At 46.1% G+C, this 27,730-nt stretch overlaps 2 protein-coding genes across 2 annotated transcripts in view; one reads left to right on the plus strand and one right to left on the minus strand.

Moving 5' to 3' along the window:
- PSTPIP1 (proline-serine-threonine phosphatase interacting protein 1) overlaps positions 1-4,258 on the plus strand; it is a 32,625-nt gene extending 28,367 nt beyond the window's left edge. Inside the window, exons 10-15 of the mRNA XM_055130602.1 lie at positions 33-131; positions 648-744; positions 986-1,073; positions 3,182-3,237; positions 3,365-3,471; positions 3,972-4,258. Coding sequence (XP_054986577.1) covers positions 33-131; positions 648-744; positions 986-1,073; positions 3,182-3,237; positions 3,365-3,471; positions 3,972-4,103 — 579 coding nt within the window. The 3' untranslated portion in view covers positions 4,104-4,258. The remainder of the gene's footprint in view (positions 1-32; positions 132-647; positions 745-985; positions 1,074-3,181; positions 3,238-3,364; positions 3,472-3,971) is intronic.
- A 7,136-nt stretch (positions 4,259-11,394) lies between these two features.
- The window catches only part of TSPAN3 (tetraspanin 3), a 30,515-nt gene continuing 14,179 nt past the window's right edge, over positions 11,395-27,730 (minus strand). The window contains exons 2-7 of the mRNA XM_004611752.2: positions 25,955-26,146; positions 25,670-25,744; positions 23,220-23,321; positions 19,803-19,955; positions 18,786-18,869; positions 11,395-12,376 (exon numbers count right to left, since the gene is read on the minus strand). Of these exons, the coding sequence (XP_004611809.1) occupies positions 12,284-12,376; positions 18,786-18,869; positions 19,803-19,955; positions 23,220-23,321; positions 25,670-25,744; positions 25,955-26,146 (699 nt within the window). The 3' untranslated portion in view covers positions 11,395-12,283. The remainder of the gene's footprint in view (positions 12,377-18,785; positions 18,870-19,802; positions 19,956-23,219; positions 23,322-25,669; positions 25,745-25,954; positions 26,147-27,730) is intronic.

The raw sequence follows: 27,730 nt of genomic DNA on the forward strand, positions 1-27,730 counted from the left end.
GTCTCTGCTGCCCCTCACCCCTCGCCCCGCAGGCCTTCCAGCTGCAGGAGTCTGACCGGCTGACCATCCTGCGCAGCTTGCTGTGGACACACTGCAACCAGCTGTCCATGCAGTGCGTCAAGGACGACGAGGTGCGTCCAGCATGTGGAGGGGGTCCTGGGCCCCAGGAGCTAATGGCCAGGCCCTCTCTGGCCTCAAGCCTCTTGGCGTGTCTTGGCTCCCCTGCTGAGCTCAACATGCTGGATGGTTAGGAGGTCGCCCCAGCAGAGAGGAGCTGCCCCCTTCCCCCACAGGGCCCCCAGAGCCGCTGTGGTCCTGGCCTGACCCCAGCTGCCCATGGACGGTGGCTTTGGAGATTTTCCTTCTGGAGTCGGCCGGGTCCGAGCTCACTGAATTCTTGCTGTGTGACCTTGGGCCAGTCTCTGGCTCTCTCTGTTCCCTGGTGAGGAAACAGAGTGGACCCTGGGGAAGCAGCCCCCCTCTCCCTCCTCCCTAGGCAGCAGGGCTTCCCTGCCTAGGGCCTCCTGCACACCGGCAGTGCAGCGCCCGGAAGCTGGCGGAGGGGCTCTGCCGGCGGGCAGGACCCCAGTGCCCCAGGGCTGCCCCAGGGCCACAGCCTGGCCTCAGCCCCTCCTCCCCACCTCCAGCTCTACGAGGAGGTGCGGGTGGTGCTGGAAGGCTGCAGCGTGGACGCCGACATCGACAACTTCATCCAGGTCAAGAGCACCGGGACAGAGCCCCCAGGTGAGACCCGACTCTCCCGCGAGCCGCGGCCCTTGGCCTCAGACGCGCCCCCTGGCGGCGGTCCCCGGAGGCGCAGCCGCAGAACCCTCCACCCCCAAGATGGGGGACAGCGGGGTCCCCTGGTCTCTCCTGGAACTGAGGGCTCCTCCCCCAGCGCGGGGTGGGTCCAGGCCCCACGGGAAAAGGGGGTGCAGCCGAGCTCTGTGGAGGTGGACAGGCCCTCACGGCCCGTCGCCCGCAGCCCCCGTGTCCTACCAGAACTACTACGACCGGGACGTGACAGTGACGGGCAGCTCTGGCGTCTCCCCCTCCTGCGGCATGATAAAGAGGTGAGGTGTCGGGGTGAAGGCGATGGGGCTGGGGGACAGGGGGTGGGCGTGGCCGCTGCTCCTCAGCTTCCCTCACTGGCTCTCCTGCCTGTGTGGTTCCCGGGCACCTGCTGTGGGCTGGGCAAGGGGACCATGAGGGTCCATGTGACCCCTGTGCACTCACCAGCCATGTGCTCAGAGCTCAGAGCTGTAGGCCCTGGCCCCGCTTCTGGGCCGGGGTGGGGGTGGGGGAGCGGGGGGTAGGGGACAGGCCCTCCCATGGGCCTTGGGAATATTCTCCAGGTGCTTCTGGGACCCTCCTGGGCCTGGGTGGGGCTTCACAGGTTCAGTGCCTGCCCATTCACTCGCCTGCCCCACCTGGGTTCAGGCCCCCTGGGAACAACAGCGCCAGCCCCTCCTGTCCGGGCTCTTCCTGGCTCTGCACTCAGGAGTGACTCCTGGCCAGGCTCCTAAGACCATATGGGGTGCTGGGGCTCGAACCTGGGTTGGCTGCGTGCAAGGCCAGCGCCCTCCCTGCTGTCCTCTCTCTCCCTGGCCCGTGGCCAGCAGCCAGGTCCCCAAGGGGCCCCTGTGTCCCGGCCTTGAAAGAGACAGCCCTCCTTTGGGGAGAAGGGTGAGGAAAGCGGGGGCTGAGCGAGCCCCAGGAAGCCCCGGGGTGCCCAGTCGGGGTGCGGGTAGACACCAGGTGCAGAGCCTGAAGTGCACCCCCGTCTCCCAGAAGCTGAAGAAAGTGAGGGTGCGGGGCCAGGGCTTTCACACTCCTGCTGCACAACCCCAGACTTGGGGGGCTCAGGCCTCCATGCACCCCCAGTCAGGCCCCGAGTCTCAGCCTAGATGAGCCTTCACACCAGAGTTTCTCCATCTTTTTCCTGACCACGCCCCACCTTGGTCCCCTCATTTTATGCTGCCATCCCCCCATGTGTGTGATTTTCACCTGTGACCCTGCGGCATCCATAGGGGGCCTACAGGGGCCCCCACAGCCCCTGGCTGAGAGATGTGGCTTTAACCAGCTGGTGGAAGCACCCCAGCATGCACTCATGGGGATCAGAGAGAGGCCCCTAGCAGGGGGGGAGCCTGGCTGCGGGAGGGGGCTGAGCCCCAGCTGTGGCTGAGTCTGGGGGCCAGGAAGAGGGGCTGCCACTCCAGACACAGCCTTGCTGCTAATCCTGCCCACCCCCGCTGGGCAGGGGGAGAGCAGCTGGTGGGGGAGTGCCCTGGCCTGGGGTGGGCCCTTGCCTCCACCCTTCGGGCAGCTGCTCCTGGCCCTAACCCCCCCCCCCCCCGTTCTCTGGTCATTCACTTGTTCCTCTCCCGTCTGTCCACCCCTCCCCCAGCACTCGGGGCCCCTGGAGGGTGGCCCATCCCTGTTCCAGGGGACACAGTTGGCTCGGCATCTCCTTTGTGGCTTATTCTGCGCTTCCCTGATGGTTGCTGCTGATGCGTCTTTTTTCATTTGCCTCTCTGCTGCCGGCGTGTCCTTGGATTTATTTTGTCTCTGGGTGAGGCTCCAGCTTCATCCTTTCGCACAAGTCTGTCCAGTTTTCCCAACACTGTGTGGAAGAAATGCAACCTTTCTTTTGCCGTGGCTGTTTGATGGGAAGACCGCATCTGGAGATGCTCGGGGACTCATGCTAGCTTGGGGTTGCTCCCCCCAGTGCCCGGGGACCACGAGATGCTTGGATGAATGAGCCAGGAGGGGGCATGGGGGGCGCTCCTGAGTGACCCCATTTCCTTTCATTTCAGTGAACCTTCAGGCCCCGCACCAGGAAAGGGGTGGGTTGCAGCGCCCACAAGCCCCCTTGAAGCCTCATGTGCACTGGGGCCTCACTTTGTGTGGCTAGAGTGGCCTCCACTTGGGGCCAGTCCGGTGCGGAGGACCAGAGGTCTGAGCTCTGGGGAGCAGCTTCTTGGCCATGGTGGAGGAGGCCGCAGAGAAGGGGGGTGGGATCCCAAGAAGGGACAGACAGGTGCTGAGAGGCCAGAGGTGCTTGAGGGGAGGAAGGTCCCCGGGGGTGAGCGTGCATGCCTGGGCACCCCCTGAATCACGCCCACACCTGGAGGCAGCTCTGAGCGGGCTCCCTGCCCCCCACTTTTCACCCCACCCCCAGGTTCTCAGGGCTGCTGCATGGAAGCTCCAAGACCCCGACACTGGCAGCTTCGGCGGGTAACTGGGGGTGACGGGGCCCCCCGATCCTGTGGGGAAGGAAGGAACACCAGCTGGGGCCTGGAGGGTGGGAGACCCTGAGCCCAGCCAGGGGGCTCCAGGGACCAGTGTCTCCCCGCATCCGCAGAGACCCTGCCCGCTGACCCTGCACGGAACGAGGTGGTGTACGCGTCCCTGTCGGGGCTGGCGACGCCCGCGCGGGGCTACCGAGCCCTGTACGACTACACGGCCCAGGTGAGCCAGGAGCAGGGAGCCCCGGGGGCCCACACCCGCCTGTGGGTGCCCAGGCTGCCCGGGTGGGGGCATGGGCCGTCCTCAGGCGAGGGTCAGGAAGCCACTGGGCAGCTGTGCAGTGCCCCCCGGGGTCTAGTCTGCTACCTCCTTTGAGACGAGCCCCAGATCCACCCAGTTGGAGGCCCCCCGTCAGGCTCTTTAGGGCTGGGGCCGTGTGCAGAGTGGGTGGGGATCACACGCTCAGTGCCCTGCTGTGCTGACTGGGCCGGAAGCCCACCCAGGGTGTGGCAGGTCTCAGATGAGACTGGGGCACAGGACGGTGTTGCGGGGCACCCCACAGCCAGTCCCAGCAAAGGAGCGGCTTCCCTGCAGCCCCTCAAAGAGTGGGCCAAGCCCTCCTGGACGCTCCCCAGAGGCAGGCTGGGGTGGGGGGTGTTTTCCCACTGGAGCTGTCCCAGCGCCCCCCCCCCCACCGCCCCACACCTTGGTTTTTGTGCCAGAATGCCGAAGAGCTGGACATCTCTGCGGGGGACATCCTGGAGGTCATCCTGGAGGGGGAGGACGGCTGGTGGACGGTGGAACGGAATGGGCAGCGAGGTTTTGTCCCTGGCTCTTACTTGGAGAAGCTCTGAGGAGGGACAACTGCTCCACCTGGACCTGCTGTGCCTGTGGGGTCAGCGGGGTCCCCGACTGCCCAGCCTGGCCGGGTGCCCCCGAGCCCGGCCCTCCCCCAGTCCGTGGGTGCAGTCTGCTGGCCGCTGCTCCGTGTCCGGAATAAAGGATGTGCCATTCCTGGTCTCCGCAGCCTTTCTCTGCTCCCCGCCCTGTGCCAGAGAAGCTGGGGTGAGGATCCCACTGGGACCCCTGCCTGGGGGTGCAGGAGGAAGTCCCCGAGGGCAGGGAGATGGCAGGACAGGAGGCCGGCGCTGGGGTCCTTCCCAACCCAGCAGGGAACAGCTATGCTGGCCGAGGCCCCCTAGGTCAGCCTCCCCGTGGCCCTGGACCTTTCCCACCCCCACCCCGGCAGCCCCACACACCAGCCCCACGCTGGTGCTGGTGTCGTTGGTTGGACAGTGCTTGGTCACCAAGACTCAGCTGCTGTCCCCACGTGGGGCCAGACAGGTGGGGGCACCTTGAGAAAGACCCCCCCCCGGAATGTCCGTCTGGGACTTACTGATACAAGACAAAGAAGCCCCTGTCCATGGGAGCACCTGACCTGGCCTTGGGGACGTGACCTCATGTGTCAGAGACGCCGCTGGACACAGCGCAGTGAGCAAGCGTCAGGCAGCCCTGAGATAAGCTCAGAAGCCGGGGGGCTGCTCAGGAGAGATGGCAGGGGGCAGGGGGCCCTTTTCTGCCTGCCTGCTGCTGGTGACCCACAGTGGGGGACAGAGAAGAGCCGGGCAGTGTGGTGGGTGCAGTGGACACTGGGGATTGAGAACTAGAGGGAACAGCAGGAAGTGAATCTGATTTCTGCAGGAAGTTCCCCGCCCCAGCCCCCTCCCTGCTCCTGGCCACCCCAGTGGACTTCAACATCGCCAGTAACTGGGGGTTCATGGCTCCTTGGGAGTCCACTATAGGCCTGAATGGCTCTGGGTCGGGCTCTGGCTGCACTCCCCCCCCCACCCCCGAGTCTGGGTTAATGTCTGAGGCCGCAGGCAAAGGTGCGGGGCTGGGGGTGAGGACTGGGAAGGCTACCTGTGCCCACCTTCGGCATTTGAAAAAGCACCCAGCATCCTGCCACTTCTGCTGTGTCAGGGGCACCTTGCAGGACAGGGAAAGGCTGGCTTTACCCCCCAAACGTCACCGAGGCCAGACCCAGGCCATGGACCCTTCTCCTTCCTGCTCCTCCCAAGCAGGGGGCAAGGCGAGCCCCGCTCTGGGTGTCATCCTCAGGGTGTCCAGCAGAGGGCGTGTGGCAGCCAGGTTGGGGAATGACTCAGGGAGGCTCCAACCCTACTTGACTGATGGCCCAGGCTGGATCCGTCCCCTGGGGATTTGCAAACTGATACAGGCAGGAATTAAAATGTGACCAGCTAACTGCACTCATCTGTGGAGTATAGAATAACATCACATGAGGCTGACACCCAAGGACAGTAGATACAAGGGCCAGGGGGATTGCCCCATAGCTGGAAGACTGCTTCATGAGCAGAGGGGGAAGGCAGATGGAATAGAGAAGGGATCACTAAGAAAATGATGGCTGGAGGAACCAGTTGGGATAGGAGATGCATGCCAAAAGTAGATAATAAACCAAACTTGATGACCTCTCAGTGTCTGTTGCGAGCTATAATGCCCAAAAGTAGAGAGAGAGTATGGGGAATATTGTCTGCCATGGAGGCAGGGGAAAGGTGGGAAAGGGGGGTATACCGGTGGTGGGGAATGTGCACTAGTGGAGGGATGGGTGTTTGATCATTGTGAGACTGTGACCCAAACATGAAAGCTTGTAACTATCTTATGGTGATTCAATAAAATTAAAAAAAAAAAGTGATCAGCTATGGGAGAGCCCAAAGACAGACAAGAAGAATCTGGCTGGACTGCTTGCTGACTTTGATAAAGAGAGCTAAGGTCAAGGGCTGCCCTCACAGAGCCTGCAAGTGCCAGAATGGGTGCAGAGATGCAGTGACCCTCTGATTTGTGGCCAGCAGGGAGACCAGGCACAAGGCATCCTGGAAGTGGAGCTGGGACTGTGAGGGGAGCAGAACCACGGGGGTCAGTGACTGGGGAGTGACCTTTGTGCACAGGGAGGTCCTGCCCACGTGGACAGGGTGGGAAGCAGTAGGGACAGGGGCTGAGCAAGGGCCCAGGAGAGGCAGGACAGTCACAGAGCCGAGCCGCTGAAGTCAGGCTGAGTGTGCAGCCAAAAGGAAAGAAAAGAAGTTAGGCCCCAGAGCTTTATTTATTGCTTGGAAAGACCCTGTCATCATCTTGACTGAACATTCTGTTTGCCTGCAAAGGCTTTTTTTCCCAAACACCTTTGGCCCAGGTATTTATCATGGTCTGACAGGTGCTACAGTGCCCATGCCTCGGAGGGTGATGGGTAACAAATGTGCGACACCCGACCTGGATCCCAGCATTCAGATACCCAGAGAACAGAACGGAACAATTCTTGAGTCACGACTTGGATGGGGTGGGTGTGGGGTGGAGGCAGGGAACTGCACATGTGAATCTGATTCACAGCAGCTTCCTCAGCTCTCTGCAAGGCAGAGAAACAGTTTCCTGCATGGCTGGTCCTACCTGGGCAAGGGGATGACATGGTGCCCGATAAAGAGGGAGTGTGTGAAATTGGGTGTTTAAAGGAGTGTGACCAAATAGCTTGGTGGAGAAGCTACAGCCTCGGAGAGCAGGGGTTCTCAGGCTTCCTGGGGCGTCCTCCTAGTCACCACGCCCCTGAACCCCAGTCCCCTCCTTAGTGAGATGGGTGTATGCAGGGGAGGTCTGGGCCACTGGAAACAAGGCTTGACGGTTTGTGGCTAGGATAGCAGCCAGGGCACAGGGCCGGGGCCCAGCCTCATTCCACAGTACATCAGTGAGGCCTGCCCTGGGTGATGAGGGGTAAAGCGAGGCCAGTCCCGCACCAGGACCAATGGTTGATGCATCCCTGGGGTCCAGCCACGAATTCCTCTGCCTGCCACCCATTCCTGTTCTCCAAGCCCAAGCCAGGGAATCTGGCCTCTTCCTGATTCCTGCAGGGGAAGCAGAAAGGCCCGGAAGGTCACACAGTGAAGCTGCGCCCCACCGGTCCCGCATCCTCGGGGGCCTTTCTGCCTCACCGGGTACCATGCAGTGATGAATCAGGGCTCCTGCATGCACACTGCCACGTGTCTCTCTAGCTGAGACATTTCCTTAAAGGCTGATGTTTTCAATCAGATTGAGCTCAGCACATCTCCGCCAGTGGCCCAGGGCTGCAGAAAGGGGGCCTCTTGCTACATTCCACTCCTCTCTGTAGAGCTCACGCCAGACCAGCACTCCTCTAGCCTGGCTGCTCAATGAAAATGTTTACGATTTGGGATTTCTTTTTTTTTGGTGCTACACCCTGCAGTATCATAATTAATCAAATCAGGGTTACAAGAAAGGCCTTAACCCCTGTCCTACCCCTCCAACCCAGATTTTTGAGTTTTGTTTTTGGGTCACACTGGACAGTGTTCAGGGGCTACTCCAAGCTCAGTGCTTAGGGGACCATGTGGTGCCACGGGTCGAAACAGGGGCCCCTGCATGAAAGCACGCACACAAGCATGGTGTCTCTCTACCCCAGAGAAGTTTTATTTATTTTAATTATTTTATTTTCTGAGCCACACCTGGTGATGCTCAGGATTGACTCCTGGTTCTGCATTCAGGGATCACTCCTGGCAGTGCGTGGGGGACTATATGGGGTGTTGGGGATTGAACCCAAATCTGCCATGTGCAAGGCAAGCACCCTACCAGCTGCACTATAGCCCCCCAGAGAAATTTTCTCTTAAGGCTGACATTTTCGTCCATCATAGACCATAGGAAACAAATCTCTGAAAGCTGAGCATAAAAACTTCAGATAGTCTCCTGCTGGTCTGAATATAAGAACCTTTCAGGCTAATAGGAATCTTTAGAAAGGCAGAAGGGAATCCTGGTGGCAACAGAATGATTCACTTCAGACAATGCATGTCCACTAAGTGTCAGGGGAGGCTGGGAAGAGCACCTCTTTTCCAACTCTTGCTGTACTTTCACATTCACGGCCTAGTTCAAGAGAGTAGGCATGCAGGAGTTTGTTTCCAATGCACTCAGCACTATCTGACGGGTGTTGAGTGGAGTGGCTCAGAGGGCTTCCACAAGGCCCCTGTGTGACTCCTACCACCGGAGACCCCGAAAGTCACAGAACATGGTGCTGCATAAAGAATGGCAAGGATGTTGTGCAGAGCAACGGAACCAGGAGGGGTAAAGGATCAGGGAAGAATGTCCCATTCACAAGAGCTGCACACACACAGATTCACAGAAAAGTTTACTCAGCAGACAACTCGGCCAAGACTGGGGAGGAAGGAAACCAACTAGACTGAGGACCCGACAGAAAGGGACAATCCAGGAGATGTTAATGGCAGAGTATCTTCAGAAACATCTTAGACAGCAGACACATGAAAAAGTTTGTCACTTATTATTAGGGAGATTCACCACAAAAAGACAGTGGGGTATCACCCACTCCAGTGAGAAGGGCATCAATCAGGAAGGCTGGGAGCCATGAATGCAGTGCACTGCCTGCCGGTGGACAGGGTAGGAGGGAGAGGAAAGAAGCCTCACGAATTGTCTCCCTCTGGCAGGTGGGGAGTTACCCAAAGCATGCTTGGCATGTTCCACTGACTTTTCACCTCTTGGCACTCTGCTGGGTGCACTGTGGATTGGCAGGGTGTTTTGTTTGCCCTCGTGGCCTTTCATTTCCACCTTTCCTCTAGTCCTGCTTTCTCAGTGACCTCTGGACACCCTGCACACTCCACACTCCCCTGTGCCCTCTCCTGCTGGGCCTCTCCTCTAGGAAGCTGCCCCTGACCTCACATCTCTGCGGTTCCACTTGCCATTTGCCACTGTGACTATGGACATCATCTGCTTCCATTGACCTTTCTGATAACAAGACTTCACATTCTTCAGACAAGGACGGCATCATCATCATGTCCCAAATGCTGTGCCCATCTAGAAGCTGCATTTTTATAGGATATGAGGGCCTGAAAAACATCTGCATCTTTCTGAATGGAAACCTTTAGAACCTGGCAATAAACTGATACATAAACTGATGTTGCTGGGTATGCCAGCAACATTCTAAACATTGTGCCTGGGGAAGGAGGTTGCTGCGTGGTCAGCCTCCTGTGTGTACCCCGCCCACTGCTCAGCTTGTGGAAGTGTCTGGAAGCCCGCAGCTCTGCACTGAGAAGCAGCAACAGCAGGCCTTTGGCAGTGGTGGTGGAGGTGGCGGTGGCCGAGGGAGCAGGTGGCATGGGGCTTGTGCTCAACCGTGGCTCTTGGCTACACAGAGCCTTCTGCCCCATGGACCCCAATCTGCCCTGGCAGTTGCACACATGTTTCTGTATGACAGCCGCCGTGATGCTGGCCAACTGCCTGCAGGTATCTTTAGAGGGGAGGAAGTAGCTTTGGGGTTGGGGGGCGGTGAGGACAGAAGGCTGCTTTCCACCCACTGGTTCACCTGCCCTGGAACAAAGTGATCAGCTCGACTTGTGCAGACTGGGCCACTTCTTCTCTGACTTATCTTTTCAAATGGATGACTAAATTGGTGGCAAGGGTCTGGGATATTTGTATATCAAAACCATAAGGACTAACACATAAACTAAACTATCAAAAACATAAAGACTAAGTTGTAATAAACATGTTACCTAAACTATAATTACAAAATAATTTGTGCAAAGAACTAAAAGTTGATGGGCTCCCAAGGAAACACATCATTTAAGGGACAGAAAGGAACTAAAAAATCTAAAAATGTCCTGAAAACTCTGAGAAGTCTGTACACACATAAAACAAAGCTCATTAGAAATTATGGGAAACGCTCCTCCCACATTAGGGAATTCCTATGGGCATTCTGCATCAGATGAGAAAATCCAACCCCGACCCCTACCTAGCAGTCAACTCTGCTATTCAGTGGACAGTACCTGAAATATTAGTTATGGTTTTCTGGGTTTTGGAGTAAATCTCTAGGTAAAGCAGTGAACGCACAATTATGGTTTCTACACAGATGGGAAAGCTACCAGTTCTGACAGTGTGTAAGGGCAGTCAAGAAGCTGCCAAGCAGGAGGAAGAGCTGGAGTAATGGTGTTAGTCTCATCAATGAGGAGGCCAAGATACTGTGTTTAGTGCAAAGAATAAGACAGGTTAGGGATTACATTATTATTTGGGGAAGAGGTCTCAGGCCTGGAAGTGCTTGGGGGATGCCATGCTGGTAGCTGAACCACTCAGCCACCAGGCAAAACAAGCACCTTAACCTCTGTACTAACTCTCCTGCCCTACAGACTATATTATTAAGGTAGTGGACATTATTACTTAATAAATTAAATAACTTTAATAATTACATTATTAAGGGTACTGGACAAGGTAGCGCAACAGAAGAGTTATAAAGAATGATATAGGGACTAGAGCAATAGTACAGTAGGTAGGGTGCTTGTTGTGCATATGGCAGACTTGAGTTTGACCCCTGGCATCCATATGGTCCCCCTGAACACCACCAGGAATAATTCCTGAGTGCAAAATTACTGGCTGTGGCCCGAGAGATAGCTCAACAGACTGAAACCCATGCTTTGCATGCAGAAGGTTAGGATCTGATGCTTGACACCGCATGGTTCCTGGGCGCCATCAGAAGCAAGCACCTAAACCAAGCCAGGAGGAGTCCCTGAGCACCACAAAGTGTGGCTTAAAAAGAAACAGAAAATTAAAAACAAATGAAAAACAAGCGATATAACCATATGAGAGGGAAGGAGGGGTACAGCAGTGAGTTAGGTCATCAAGTGCAGAGTACTAAAAGCACAGAAATGTTAAGGAAATGGAGTTTTTGCTTCCTCAGTTGGCAACAGAATTGTGAAGGATGGGCAGAGTTTCACTGTGTTTTATCATGTACCCTTTTGCAATATCTGGTTTTTAAAAATTGGTATGCATGCATTACTTTAAAATTAACATATTAAAACAAATGAGCAAAGAAAAAGTCATAGATAACAAAAGATTGGTGATTACAAGGCAGGTTATAGGGTGGGTGAAGTGTATGGTGACAGAAATGAGACTTTGGGTGGTAAACCTGCTGTAGTGTATATACATCCTGAATTTTGCTGCATACCACAAACTTATGGCAGAAACCAATGCTAGAATGAAACCCCCCCAGCCCCGAAAGATTAAAATAAAAAGCAACACTAAATTTTAGGTTTATAATTGGCGAGACCCCAAAGAACTAAAATACTAAAAATTACAATGTTGAGGGTTGATACAGTTTATTGAATTAGATTTTTCTATTTACAGCTGATCACATCTATATACTAGATGTAGTATTTTGCTAGCCTACATGGGTACATTATTTCTAACAAGTTTAGACTTATGATGAATGGGCTCAATCATACAAAAACATGCACGCACACATTCACACTAATTGCTTTAAAACAGTAGTGCATACATTATACTCCTCCTATAAAGCCAGCTTTGATTAAAAACCACTAGTGTCAGAGATCAGTCTGATTTTGAAGATGAACCAAAACACACACTGTATGATTCTAGAAGCTATTTTAGCCATTTGTACAGTTGCTATCTTATTGGACTATAGTACATATATATGTATATATATATATATATATATATTTTGAAAGGACACTGATGAGGGGCACCATCTGGTATGAACTTTAACCAGACAGCTGGCTTCCTCCCCCTCCCCAAAAAACCTTTGGCCAGGAGTTCTCCACCATGAAAGTTTGAAAGGACCCAGTGACAAGTCAGCAGCTGTCCCGTTACTGCTTGGAGGTATCAGAAGCAAGCCCAACTCTTCTAATATTACAACACTCCACAACCTGCAATGGTTCTGAATCAGAACAGTTACCTCTGTCCTTAAACTCAGGGATAGGGAAAGTCTGCTAGAACAGGGAAAAAGAAAGTCTTATAAGTCTTAGGTGGGTGGGAAGGAGGTGGGCACATGAAGAGCCAAGCCGCTCTGTCCAACACCTGTGTGTGTGTGTGTGTGTGTGTGTGTGTGTGTGTGTGTGTGTGTATGTGTATGTGTGTGTGTGCTTTAACTAAATGAACTTAGGAGGCCAACAGCAGTAAACCTGCTCAATTCACCTTCCAAATCAGAACGAGACTTAAAAGGCCTTTTCTACTATGCATAGGTTCCGCCGGTGATGAGGAGCTCATAGGCAGGATCTCTACTCCTTCTGCACAACACGATGCATGCACACAGCATGCCCAGCAGCTGTGGGGAAAGAACAATGGAGAGAGACTGAAGATCTTATAACCAGGGAACATTTCTTTGTTTGCAGTGGAAAGGCATCAAAGTGCAACAAGGCAAAGCATTTAAAAATAAATAAATAAGTAAATAAATAAAGCCAATTAACAGCAATAACAGAAGCAATTTCTAATGAATGATTATGCTTTTAGGGATTGTCTAAGTACCAACTTTTAGCCTTCCTGTCTCACACTTTGAGTAATTTGTGAAGCCAGCAGAAAAATCAAGGCTTTCCTACTGCCATCTGTACTCTCTATCTAGAGCACTGATGAACAAAGAGCCTTTTACAATGATGGAAACTTCATCTAAGCTTTCAAAGATGGCAGCCATCACTCATGTGTGGCTACCAAACACCTGGGAAATGCAGTCAGGCAATTAAGAACTGCAGTTTTATTCCAGCTACTTTCAACTTAGACATAGGTGGCTTCTGACTAGCCATTAGACAGGAAAGATGTAGGGAGAGAAATAGTTGAGCCATGTGTTTTGAGAATTATTTAATGGTGATCTCTTCAGGCATCTGGATTCAGGAGAGGTTCCTTTAGAACAATCCACAAAACCAATACACAAATAGACCAAAAGCCCCATGGTAGAAAACCAATTCTAATGTCAAAAAACATAGCCTGCAGGCTTCTGATTCTTTCTCATTTATTTTCTGTTTCTGAAACCCAAGTCTGGCTCTCTGGTATTACATACATATTACTTTTTAAAGGTCATTCTTCCTTCACTTTATTTTAATAAGCCCTAATCCTTCAGTGGTAGAATACTGGAATCACAACAAAGAGATATTATGTTATTTTGGATAAGCAAGAGAATTAAGCTGATTAAAAAGAAAGTGATTCTAGAATTTTCTTATCTAGTTTTTCACAAATATAAACAGTAACCAAAGAACTAAATAAGAGTAAGCTAATTTGCCATTTTAACTTTTCATTGACAGTAAAAGGTCTCAGTTATTTGATTTCAAAAGGCAGGCATTCTGTACATATAGGGGTCAATCTCATTTCACCAAAATGCACCCTTATCCACAAACACTCTCAAAGTTCAACTGGAAGATTAACCACTAATGAGACACACACAGAGAGAATAAGGATGTCCTCAATCTGAATTCTCCATGGTATAAAGCTGCACACTCCAATTTCTGCCCTCAATTAGCCTATATTCTACCCACTCAAGATAAAGACTTGCTGCTTGTCAGTTTCATTATATTAATCTTTGCTGAGCGCTTACTAAAAGCACCACAAAGACATCCTAAAAGTAGATACTGTTTAAAGTTTACTAAATACTTTAAGTCAATTCTAGACATGTTTAGCACCTAATTCCTAAAGAAATACACTTCCATTTCCTGTACATCAAAACATTCTTAGAACAGCTATAAAATCAAATACAATTATGTTTTCAGGCAATGTTAAATTGAGCAATAAAAATGTTAAGCTTAGAAATTACTGACTTGCTGGGGGGAAAAAGCTCTCCTTTTATCCCTACCTCCTTATATTCCTCTCAATTGGCTAACTTCTATTTGACAAGTCAGCATTCTCAACATTGACTCTGAAATAAGCATCATTTCTTTCCTGACTTTTATTTCAATTAAGTCAGCTCGTACTGATTTAAAAACAATTATGTAAACTTAATAAAACCCTTCTTATGCTTAACAATAAAATCTGTTTAAGAATTACACTCTATATAAGAACTTCTTATAGTCCAAATCTCATCACTAAGACAGATCTATTTCCAAAGCTTTACTACAATAAAATTTCATTAATATTGAAATTTCCAAACAACAGATTAGGAAATACTACACAAGCATTTCGGTTCCACAAATATTTTTGTGGCAATATTTACCCTGCAATATTCAAGTTGTAAGAATTAATGTGTACTTAGTCCAAATATAATACCTAATAACCACAAAATGATTTCTAGATACAAGGCAAGTGGGAATTTTAAAAAATGGCGGCAATTAAAATGTTCTGGGGCCAGAGAAACAGTATAGCAGGTAGGGATGCTTGCTTGCATGCAGATGAACCGGGTTTGCTCCCCGGAACCACATATGGTCCCCCAAGCACTGCCAGGAATAATTCCTGAGTAGAGAGACAGGAGTATGCCAAGGGCACCACTGCGTGTGGATCTAAAATCAAAACCGAACCAACAAACAAAATTAAAATGTTCTATAATATACCATGTAGGTGGCATTATGGGAAAATATTGTTACACAATATTAGAAAAGCATGATGCTAACACCTTTTTTGAGAAAAAATTCAAAATACCCGTCAAAAACATCCTATCCCTCAATTTTATGACAATTTTTGTTGTACACTTTATACACACAACAGAAAATATTTAGTACTTGTTTCTGTAATAACAGGACTAAGAGTACCCATTAATGTAGATTAGATCAATCATGAAGTTTGCCCTTAAAATGGAATGCTTTAATAAAGTACTAATTTGATTTTAAGAAGCAAGAGACAAAAATTTATGGACTGGGTGGATCTACTTATATAACACTTAAAAGGACACTTTATAAATGGATTATCAGTTGCCAGGGTATAGGGGGAGGAGGCACAAGAAGGAAGGAATAAGTTATAAAAATGTACCATGTGACATCTTGTGGTAAGCATCTTACAGGAACCTACACAGGTCATAACACTACAAAACTTAAAACATGTGCACAGAAATGAGAAATATGAATAAAATTGTTGAATTGTATCAATGCCAACAGTCTGGCTGTGACATACAGTAGAGACTGTGAAAAATGTTACCACTTAAGGAACTGGGCAATGCTTTTCTTAAAATTGTATACACAGGGTGTGGATAGGGAGTACTGGAGAGAGTACAACAGGCAAGGCACTTGCCGAGCATGCACTACCACTGTGCCATAACCTTAGTTTGAGCCCCTGACATCACATAAGTTCCCCTGAGCACTGCTAGAGGTCACTCCTGATCACAGAACCAGGAAAAGTCCTTGAGTACTGCTAGGTGTGGCCCAAAACAAAAACATAAAAACTATAATGAGCACACAATTATCTCAATTCTTAAAAAGAGCAAGGTACAAAACTGCATATTATAAGCTATCATGTGCATAAAACATAGGTGCTTGTAATAACACAGATTACTTCTGGAATTTCTGATACAGAGGAGACTGGCAACAGGAGCTGCCTCTGCAAGGGAGTCCTTGAGAAATGGCGTTATGACTGACAGGGAGGTATGCACTTCCACTAAGTCTTTTGAAAAAAAAAAAAATTATCAAACGGCATTCTCAATCTTTAAAAAAAACTTTCAAGAAGTTAACAATATTAATCTTATCCAAATTTTAAAAAAGCACTCACAAAACTTAGCTACCCAAGAAAAATATAAAACTTTAAAGTTAAATTTTTTTTTTCTTTTGGGGTCATACCCGGCAATGCACTGGGGTTACTCTTGGCTCTGCACTCAGGAATTACTCCTGGTGGTGCTCAGGGGACCATATAGAATGCTGGGATTTGAACCTGGGTCGGCCGCGTGCAAGGCAAACTCCCTACCTGCTGTGCTATCGCTTTAGCCCCAATTTTTAAAAAGACTGTTAAATTCAAGACACTAAATTTGAATCCCTCTTTAAAGGCTCAATCTGAATTGTTATTTCAATTCATTCTAATTTTGCTTTTGTTTGGTTTGGGGGGCACATCCAGTTATGTTCAGGGCTTACTCTTGGCCATGTGCTCAGGGATCACTTCTTGTGGGGCTTAGGAGACCACATTCAGTGCCAGGGACTGAATCAGCTGGAGTCAGCTCAGTATAAGGCAAGAGCCTTAATCCCTGTACTATCTCCCCAGCCCCTCTACTCATTTAATGAATAATTAGCAGCTAGAATATATCAGGAAAGGAAGTTTCATCCTCTTTCACAGTTAACATATAAACAAGGGAAAAAAAAACCAACCACCCCACATACACTGCCTTGGGATATTGTTCTCTGAAGTTTGCCTTTATCACTTATTTTGAGGACATATCAACTTTGTGAGACTCAAAAGATAATTTTCACTATTCTTATCCTGCTTTGCCAAGAACCTTATTCACAGAAGATACTTCAGAACATCACTAATCAAAATGCAAATATTTGTCTATGGTATGGCCAGATTTTTTGAATGTAAATTTATTACTGATCATTAGTTGGAGGCTGACTACTTTCAATGATGTGAAATATTTTTTCTGATTAGCTAAAATGATAAAGGGGATTACATTTTTTTTAAATGTCCTCTATACTCAAGAATTATTAGGGAAAAAAAAAACTAACTCAAGACTTTTAGGGCTTTTCTTTCTTGATCAATTTTGGCTGACCCTGGCTCTGCACTCCTAGACCTGGATCTGCCCCAGGATCACTCCTGGTGAGGCCTGTGGAACCATACACAGTTCAGGAGACTGAATCCAGGTTGCTGTGTGCAAGACAAGTGTTCTATCTGTTATACTATCTCTCTAGCCCCAAGCAGGATATTTTTTTAGTTTCCATGGAAAAATACTTCAGGAAGAATTACCTGGTTAGTTGATAATTTTAATTACTGGAGGGGCATGATTTTCATCAGCCATCTATTACATGCTGCATAGTTCATTATGATTACAAAACAAAGTGTTTGAAAGCTTTTCTGCTATATAGTAATATGTTCTGTCTTATTACCACGTAAGACCATTATACATGTACAGATCAGGATTTTACTTGGGAAGAGATCTCGCTCATATTTCATTGTTTTAAATGAATGTGTTTGCACAGATTATCAATATATGAAATACATCCTTGCTGGTCAACATATTAATGCTTTGTTCAGCCACAGAGTAAATGCTTAGAAGGGCAAAGACCATGGCAAATAAAGAGCTAGGCTTTTTAATGATTCGTCTCAGGGCTGTTTGAATACCAGTAATGTAAACAACCATCCCTGTGCCATTTTAAAAGGCACGTCTCATTAAATATACTAGCTGCTGTTCAAATATACAGAACAATCAAGCAATTTACATTTAAACTAGCAATTACTTCAGTTATATCTAACAATTACAGGATACTATACTTTCCTAAAATAAGTTCTCTAGACCTAAAGTATATTTCAATAACAACTTCCAAAACACTGACTAGATACGCTGCAATGGATTTTTAATTAAATGGTTCCCAGTGGTAACACTCCTTTAAGACATTACTGCCAGAAATTCTTTTGTTTGTTTTTGGGCCATACCCAGTGGTATTCAGGGCTTATTACTGGTTTTGCTTGGGAATTACTCTTGGCAGGGATCAGGGAATCATATGTGGTGCCAGGGATTGAACAAGAGTTGTACAAGACAAGTGCCCTACCCACTGTACTATCACTGTATAATCTCTCTGGCCTCCCCAATGAAAAATTTTAAGACAAACTGCATATACCTGAGAAACTAGGAATGGGAGAGGAGAAGAAAAGGAGTAGGGGATAAACAAAGTAGTCACAAGTGGGGGAGTGGAAGAGGGAAAAGAGGAGGGAGAGAAACAGTGTTAAGGAGGACTGGGAATAAAGTGAGAGATAATTAAACAATTACCAGCTACTTTGCACATGCTGTTATTGAGGGGTTGGGGGTGGAGAGAGTGTTTTCACTGTTAAAAATCAGGAAAACAAATGTCTTCAGCTACTAAAAATGGTGTGGTATATTTTTAGGCCCTTGATGACTACCAGTCTAAAAGTAATGAACTCCACAGATACAGATAAGAGGTTAGGACCTCAGTTTTCATTTTAAGGTCTTTTCTGTAAAGCAATGAAATTTTTCCTTTTCTGTAAAGCAATGAAATTTCTCCTGTTAGAATAAAAATTTTACTAGTATAGTACCAGTTCTCCATTTATATAGATAAACATATAAAATCCTTCAAATTAGAAAAAAAATAAGAATTCAAAGCATAAAAAATAAATTAAAACTTTCCATTTCCAAATTGGAAAATAGCAGAACAGTTTTTTAAAATCTGGTAAAGCTTATTAAAATGACTCCCAAGAATATACTGTAGTTACTATTTTGTTTGTTTTTGGACTACACCCAGTAGTGCTCATAGATCACTCCCTGACAGGGCTTGGGGAACCATATGAAGTGCTGGGGATCAAACCCTGGTTGGCCCCATGCAAGGCAAGTGACCTACCCACTATGGCTGTGGTCTGTATTCTACATATATGAAATAAAGTTTGAAAAAAAGAGAAAAATAAATGGAAGAGTGCCCCTTATACATAGTCTTCCTATCCTGATTTCTTATACATTTTCTGTCTTTAGACTCAGGAAGTGAAAATGTTGGAAATGGGTGATTTGGTAGCTCAATCATTTCCATGTTACCTATATCACACTTAGGGATTAAAAGCTACTTGAGGCTGACCACAGAGAACAGCACACACTGATAACACTCTTTTTCTGTACTCACCTGAATAGCTGCAAATGCCAGCGCTGCCCAGATAACATGCATCATGATTTCTTGAAGTTTCTTCACAACTAGTGCTTCACATCCCTGAAACACAGAGTCACCCTCATTGGAGGACTTTTTAAGTGAAAGCTTCAAGGTCAAATACAGCAGTATTTATTGGCGTTAATGAAAATGACAGAAACTGAGGGAGAAAAAAATGCATTTAAAAATAATTTGTAGTAGGCACAGAGGAAAAAGCACAGTGTAGAAGGCACAGAGGAAAAAGCATAGTACCTACCTGGCTACTGTATGGTCCCAAGTTCAAATTTGGGTGTCCCACCTGCACTGAGTGTGATCTGCAGCTCAACTATTTGAGCCTGGCAGCTAAACTATCTGTGACCCAAGTACGACATGCAATTTCAGGCTGCATTACAGCAGGTGTATGTAGGTACCACAAGAAAAGGTGTAACTCATAGCAAGCACTGCAACTGAAAAAGTATGTGCAAGCACCAGTAAAAAAGTGCAGCTCCCCAGCAAGCGCATGTGAAGCACAATAACTTAAGGAGCACAAACCTCAGTGAGCACTAAAGCCAGTGTGCAAATGCTTGACAAGTACAATTAAACATGCCAGTTACCACAGCACAGCGCATGTGCAACTGGTATCATTACAACTAAGATGTAAGGAAAAGAAAATGGGGAAGGGGAAGGAGGAAGAAGGGAGGGAAGGGGAAAGGAGAGAGAGGAGAAAGAAGAAGGGAGGGAAAGGGGAGAGAAGGGAAGGAGAAGGGAGGGAAAGGAAGGGGGGTGGAGTGAAGGGAAGAGAAGGGGAGTGGAAGGGAGGAAAAGGAAGGGAAGTCGAGAGGAGGGAAGGGAAGGGGGAAGATAGGGGTGGGATTTTCTAAAAAAATTAAAATTTACAGTAAAATAGCATTAAAGTCAAGCAAAAGAGGAGAGAAGGTGGTTTTAGGTAGAAGTGATTCACACAGATAAAAAGGCTACCCGAACAGACTCAAGGTGAGGCCAACAAATTTAACTTACCTCTGCGTAGAGATCAGAGGGGTGTGCCAGGCTGCCATTGCAGCTGCTGGCAGTCTCTCTGCAACAGCTGAGAGGGACGCTCTGATTTTTGGTTTCTTTGAACCAGTCTGTATTTTCCCAGTCTGAATAGTTGTGAATTCCACAACAATGCAGCTGGTAGAAAAGAGAATAGAAATATTATTCCTCACATATACCTGTGCTAGAGTTCCAGACACTGCAGACCAGTGATGTTTTGTAGGACTTTTTGTAATCACAGAAAGCCTGTTTGTTCATATGGTAGCAATGAGCTACATAAACCTATATGCAGTTAAAATGTGGCCAGTGTAATGAAAGGATCAAAAAATATTGGGGGTCAGGGCTGGAGCGATAGCACAGTGGGTAGGGCGTTTGCCTTGCACGTGGCCGACCTGGGTTCGATTCCCAGCATCCCATATGGTCCCCTGAGCACCGCCAGGGGTGATTCCTGAGTCCAGAGCCAGGAGTAACCTCTGTGCATTGCTGGGTGTGACCCAAAAAGCAAATATATATATATATTATATTGGGGGTCAAGGGGAGTCTACATCCAATGGTACTCAGGCATTACTCCTGGCTCTGTGCTCAGGGATCACTCTCCTTGGTATTCAGGGAACCATGTCAGTACAACAATTAAGCTGGTATTGGCCCAAGACTATCTCTCTGGCCCCATCACTGTGAATTTGTTTTTTGATTTGGGGGCCACTCCTGGCTGTTTTTTGCCATATGAAATACTACAAAGTTTATAATTAAGAAATTTTCCTATTTTAGATGTTAAATTTAGAGTTATGAATTCAATATTATTTTCAATGACATTTTTAAACTATTTTTTTTCTGAGATGTTTTGCAAAAGATATACAGCAGTAGAGCTGAGGAAATGGCTCACAGGGCTGCAGACTCTTAAGAACTGGCACCTTGTAGACACTCCTGGTGGCCCAGTATACTGATTGACTGTTCCACCCACTGAATCAGATGGAAATAATGGATGAAACAAGGTTGATGAAATGTTCACGACTCTTTTTTGTCGGGTTGGGGCAGTGTTTTGGGCCATTTCCAGTGGTACCTGGGCTGTGTCCTGGCTCTATGCTCAAGATTGCTCTCAGTACCACTCTGAGACTATGCAGTGCTGGGGACTGAATCTGGGTCAGCTGTATGCAAGGCCTTAACACCTGACTACCTCTCTGACCCCATGCTGACAATTTCTGAAGTACACTTATGTTTTAAAAAATCCCTATTATTCTATCTTTAAAATGTTTCATGTTCTCTACAATAATTCTGTTTTCAAGCTTTGTCTCATCTATTCTGGCCCTGCATATGAAGACCATGCAAAACCTCTAAAGTGCATCTGGACCCCACCTCTCCTATGACACACACTTTTGTTCCCTTATCACCTCTCCTGTTTACTTCAAAATTTGTTTTAAGTCAGGTGCTCTTTATGTGGTTTTGAATAGGTGATAGGAAAGAAATATTTTCAAGGAGAAGGCAAAGATATTGGAAATATTATTAAATTAACGATGGCTATAATGGAATATGGCTTATTTACATAGTAATAGTAGAGTAAGTTTAATGTTGAGCTAATGGCAAGGCCCTCAAAAACAAATTTGCTCAAGAATTTTTACCTTTCCACTGGCAAAAACAACGAAAGAAAAAATAAACAAATGGGCTACATCAAACTGAAAAGTTTTTATATACAGTAAAAGAAACTTGGGCTAGGGGCCGGAGCGATAGCACAGCGGGTAGGGCGTTTGCCTTGCACGCGGCCGACCCGGGTTCGATTCCCGGCATCCCATATGGTCCGCCAGCACCGCCAGGAGTAATTCCAGAGTGCAAAGCCAGGAGTAACCTCTGAGCATCGCTGGGTGTGACCCAAAAAGCAAAAAAAATAAAAAATTAAAAAATAAAAAAATAAAATAAATAAAAAAAATAAAGAGCACATACTTTAAAAAAAAAAAAAAGAAACTTGGGCTAAAAAAAAAAAAAAGACACTTTTTACCACACACCCTACCCATACCCCAAGAGTACCACTCCACATCTGATGAGGTTCAAAGCAGAAGGCAACGAATCTTAGAGGAAAATAATGTTTTTTAACAGATAAATATATAAAAGCATACAAGGCTCAACCTTTAACAACATGTTAGTGAACTCTTATACAAGGGCTTAATGGCCCCTGGGTGAAATACAGCAATCTTCACACTCTTTCCTCTAAAGATTTTTTTTTTTTTTGCTTTTTTGGGTCACACCCGGCGATGCACGGGGTTACTCCTGGCTCTGCACTCAGGAATCACCCCTGGCATTGCTCAGGGGACCATATGGGATGCTGGGAATCGAACCCAGGTCGGTCGCGTGCAAGGCAAACGCCCTACCCGCTGTGCTATCACTCCAGCCCCTTAAGATATTTTTTGTAGCATCTTAAGTGGTTTTTCATAACAAATAATACAAAATATATTATTTCAGTTCTGCTTTGGGGCAGGGATTGGGGTTCGGTATGGAAAAATCCGAAATACGGTGGTGGGAAAGTGTAATGGTGGTGGGATTGAATATTAAATGTAATCAAATATTGTGAATTACTCTATAACATAAAAATATTTTAAAAAGGACACTGTACTGTATGAGAAAATATCTATACACCATACATCAGATAACAAGCTAAAGTCAAGATATATAAAATATGTGCCAAACTCAAAAACAACAAAACAATCCCATCAAAAATGGGAAGAGGAAATAAATAAGACACTTCTCTGAAGAGGACAAATAGTCCTTTCAAACTAGTGAAAATGGTATATATCCCATTTTGTGCATATATATCCCCTGAGCCCACTAGGTGTGATCCTGAGCACAGAGCCAGGAATAAATCTGGAGCACAGCTGGGTGTATTCTCTGACTTCCCCACCAAAACAAAGATATAAACAAACCTATGTTCACTATAGAGCTAAATACAATACCAGAATATGGAAAATAACCTAAAAATCCACTGACAGATGAATGAAAAAAAAAGTTGTTGCAAACATAACAGTGGAATACTATAAGAAAAGATAAAATCTTGCAGTTGGATAGAACTGGAGAGTATCATGCTAAGTGAAATAAACAAGGTGAAAAAGGACAAATACCAGAGTATCTCACTCATATGTGAAATAGGGAAACCAAAAAGTCAAATAGTAAGTACTGAATGAGGACAGACCCTTGGCCTTTGATTACAAAACCGATATTACCCAGCAATGGGGGGAGGGATATGGGAGGTGGGAAAAGGGGAAAAGGTAGATTAGATGAGACTAGGGAACAATGGTGGAGGGTCGTCTTAGGTTCTTTGGTGTTAGGAAGATGAAGTCACTTTGCACACACACACACACACACACAAAGTTAACAATAGTAACCACGATACCTAAACTATAACCAAAAAGAATTTACCTGTCTTTGTACATAATCAATAGCCCGGCTAGCAGCATCAGGGTTGGTTCCATTGTAGGTCTTATACACTTTCTGAATCCTGCGATCGACTTCATTTTCCACCTGAAATTAAAAAAAAATTATTATTCCAGAAAAACTGGTAAAAATAACAGTCAAGACTTCAACTAAAACACTTAACTGGCATGTAATAGAAGCTGGCAGATATCTCTATGAATTTATTGTAAGAAAAAAATTCTCTTTCTATTTCTATACAGATTCAGACATAACACAACATAAAAGATTAAAAGTTTTTTGGGCTGGAGCGATAGCACAGCAGGTAGGGTGTTTGCCTTGCACACGGCTAACCCAGGTTCGATTCCCAGCATCCCTGAGCACCGCCAGGAGTAATTCCTGAGCGCAAAGCCAGGAGTAACCCCTATGCACTGCAGGGTGTGACCCAAAAAGAAAAAACAAAAGACTACAAGTTTTCAAGAGAAGACTGTGTGTAAACGACAGGATAAAATTCTATTCAATGAGATGGAGAGATAGGAAAGTAGGTAGGGAGCTTGCCTTGTAATCCCTGGTGCCCTATGTTCCCTGAGGCCTGCCAAGAGTGTTTCCTCAGCACAGAGCCAAGTGTAAGCCCTAAACCCTGGTGGGTGTGGCCGAAAAAAACAAAAGGAAAAAAAAAATCTAGGAGGAAGCAGTAAGACTTGAGATGTATGTTCTAAATTACAAATGGACTGCATTTCTTTTTTTTTTTTTTTTTTTTTTTTTTTGGTTTTTGGGTCACACCTGGCGATGCACAGGGGTTACTCCTGGCTCTGCACTCAGGAATTACTCCTGGCGGTGCTCAGGGGACCATATGGGATGCTGGGATTTGAACCCGGGTCGGCCGCGTGCAAGGCAAACGCCCTACTGGACTGCATTTCTTTACACAAAAGTTGTTTATGGTTTCTCAGAAGATCCACCCATTTCTTTTCCCAGTTGCAAAAATAAAACTCAATGCTTCCAACCCCTGCACCCACCTCCCCCCCCCAAAAATAACCAACACCAACTTTGGGACAATTAATATTATTTCCATTTTACTTATTCAATGCTTAGACTTAGCCAAATCTGAAAAAACAGTTTTTTTTAAGTCAATCCTTAGAAGTGATGATTTATGAAAATGCTGCAGTTCATTATATGTGACCAAGGAGACAGGAAATAAACTCTTCAAAACTTACTGCTGACATTTACTGAAGTGGGGGAAAAAAAGTATTATTTAAAAGTTTGCTCATACCCGAGTCTCCTTACCTTTCAGAAATGATTAAACCTTTTGGTAATTAGTGATGCAATGAGACTATAAAACTGATAAAATGATAAATAACACAGTCATAATTCAACACATTTTTTTTTTTGGCATAGGAGCTTGGTTCCTTATATATCAATGGTTTGACTGTAAAACTGACAGATCTTTTACTAATGATAATAGTTCTACTATGCATTTAGTGTGGTCCTAGAGTTGTCCTTGAATTGAAGCTGCATATCCTGCAGGTAAGCACAAACAGGCAAACATAAAGGAAGAAAGGAAAAGGGAGAAGAAATGACCAAGATGAAAGAGAAAACAGTCTTGGGCCCGAGTTAGCTAGAACTCTTATTTCTTTTATGGCAGGCTGGATCACACTCAGAATCTTTTTCTATGCCCTTGTTTCAGGCATCTTAAAAATAGAGCCATACCTCACAGAGCTGGGGAAAGTGAGGTAGAGTTTGGAGCCTCTCATGCCAATGTTCAACGCAGCAGCAAGGGTCTGAGGGTTCAGGGCTGAGAAGGGTGGTATGGCGGGGGTGGGAGGGAAGAGAGGATTTGCTTTTCATTTGAGTGTTTTGGCCACACCTCCTAGTGTTCACAGGCTACTCTGGGCTTAGAGGTCCTGGTTGTGCTCAGAGAGCATGCAGTGGCAGGGATCAAACCTCTGGCCTCTAGCATGTGCTCCAATCCACTAAGGAATCTTTCAAAAAGCTATAGGAGATGAAATCTTTATAGAAAATCTAATCCTTAATCTAGTTCTTCTAAAACATTAATCAGAATGTAATCAATTACTGTGAACAACTTTATGAAAATAAAATTAAAATAAACTCTGAGCATCTCAGACGAGATCAAGAGTGTTCAGGGTGATATGGCCACAGACTTAAACTTTGAGCATCTCAGATGATAGTTACTCACCTGCAGTTCATTCTGAGCTTAGGGGGAAAAAAAATCAAATGTCTCCAAACTAGGAATGTAGTAGGATTACTATTAATGTCTTTTACTATATCTATATTAAGCAAGACAATGTCTGGATGTCTAATTTCTAATTCCCTTAAATTTTTTTAATAGTAGTTAAACTGAAGTAAAGCAAAATAAAATGTTTTCTCAGATAAAAACTGTTACATTTTACTTGAATAACTTAAACCCCTTTTAAAAACATAAATGACAGTAGACAACATACCTTTGCTCTGTAAACGTACCCCAAAACCACTACAACAACTTCTGTGACAAAAACCAAGAGAAGGATGATGACAAACTGTAAGGAAACAATTGTCAAAAATTAAATACAAATAAAAAATAGCTCTAAATACTCTTGATAAAAAAAATTATGATAACTATTAGAAGTTTAAGACAGGTACCAATTCTACTCTAATTATAAGAGCCATGCTCAGTTTAAGCAAGCAGCACAGATGGACTTCTCCTGCATGTTATGATGACATATGCGGTCAGTGGCACATGAACCTACCGTGGCAAGTCCACAGCGGCTTTCCCGGATTGTGGCACAGCAACCAATGAGCCCAATAATGAAAAGCAGGGCTCCAACAGCTATGATCACTACTGCAGGGATGAGAGTGTACACATCTTCAAAGAAGTGATCGTAGTCATCATACGTGATGAAGACATAGGCTCCAACATAGCATAAAATGCCAGCTGCCCCCTGGAGAAAACAAATCAGAGGATGGTAAAAATAGAGCATGGTAAAAACAAAGGTCTCTAAGAGCTGCTGATCAAATTTTCCTACCATTTCTTAGAAGTTTATAATTTAATAATATTTCCCTTTATTTTTAATTCTATTTATGGAATTTTTCCCTCCCAACGGAGCTGGAAAGTATCTTATTCATTAGTAAGAACATTTCTTTATTACAGATGAAAAGTTTTCCAAATCATCCATTTGTCAATAACTAGGTCAGTGACAACCCAAGAACAATCAATCCAACAACTAATATTGATGACACACACACACACACACACACACACACACACACACACACTCACTCCTCACTCATGTCTCAACTATAAATACAGTACAGATCACAGGGGTGGTGAAGGCAGACTTAAACAAACAGGGAAATTAGGAGTAAGTGGGAGAGCAAGATTTGAACCCAGCAATTGAGTCCAGACAGTTTTTCCACCCATCTTGGAAAAAAAAAAACAGTAAACAAGTTACACATTTCCCCTCCCACTGACCTGGTTATTACTTTAAAGTGGTAAAGCAAGAGGACTTGGTTACTAAAGAACTTTGCAAATTTTTGTAGCTATTTATGCTTCAGAAGGTGATCCATAAACGTAAATCACCTGGATATTTCAGTAGGCTGGAGCTGGGGCTAGAGATCTTGCATTTTCAACAAATTCTTTCTCAGTTAATGCTATTGCAATTGGGGTTTGACCTATAGTCTGAATAACAAGGTTTTAGAGAACCCAACCCAAGGGAGAGTGAATACAGAAAGAAGGAATAGCTAAGCCTCCTTCAGTTCTAATAACATTCTCCAGCTAGAGTATTACAAACATTCTCCCCTAATTTTGTTATTGTATACCGTTGTGATACTGACAGCTCAACTTCATATGCTTCTATGAGAATGATCAAATGCAGTGTGAGGCTAAGTGTTAAAACATTTTGCTTAATGAGTTATCACTTGTAAAGTACTTTGAGACTTTCACAGAAAATTATTTCACCATCTTTTAAAACACAACACAATTCATTAATCTTTAAATTAGAAAAGAAGCCTCCACAAAGATACTAGAAATGTTATTAACTCCTCTCAATTGAAAATTCAGTTTCTTCTTTTTTAATGAGGCGGGTAGAGAATCTCCCAAGCAGGGCTAGGGGCCGCTCCTGGTGATTCTAGGCCAACTGAGCCAGTAGTCTGAGGTGAAGGAACCGAGGATGCAGTGCTGCTTAGAATTTGTGGTGCCGGGATTTACATAAACGATGCCAGCAGTGTTCAGGAACCTCTGTGGTCACACCCAGCAGGGCACAGAGGTAACTTCTGGCCCTGTGTTCCTACGTCATTCCTGGAGGTGCTCAGGGGACCATACACGGTGCTGGGGATTGAATTGGGGTGGGATGCATGTAAGGCAAGTATCTTAACTGCTGTTTTTGTTTCTAATTCATTTCTCCCTTCTTTTCTCTTTGGCATATGAGGTGGTGTTGGGGATCAAACCTGGCGGCTCACATTTGAAAGGCATGAGTTCTACCACTGACCTTCCCAGGCTCTCAATTCTTTTGAGGGCAGGGAAGGAT

Source organism: Sorex araneus, chromosome 3, assembly GCF_027595985.1.
Source record: "Sorex araneus isolate mSorAra2 chromosome 3, mSorAra2.pri, whole genome shotgun sequence".
Taxonomy (NCBI): Eukaryota; Metazoa; Chordata; class Mammalia; order Eulipotyphla; family Soricidae; genus Sorex; species Sorex araneus.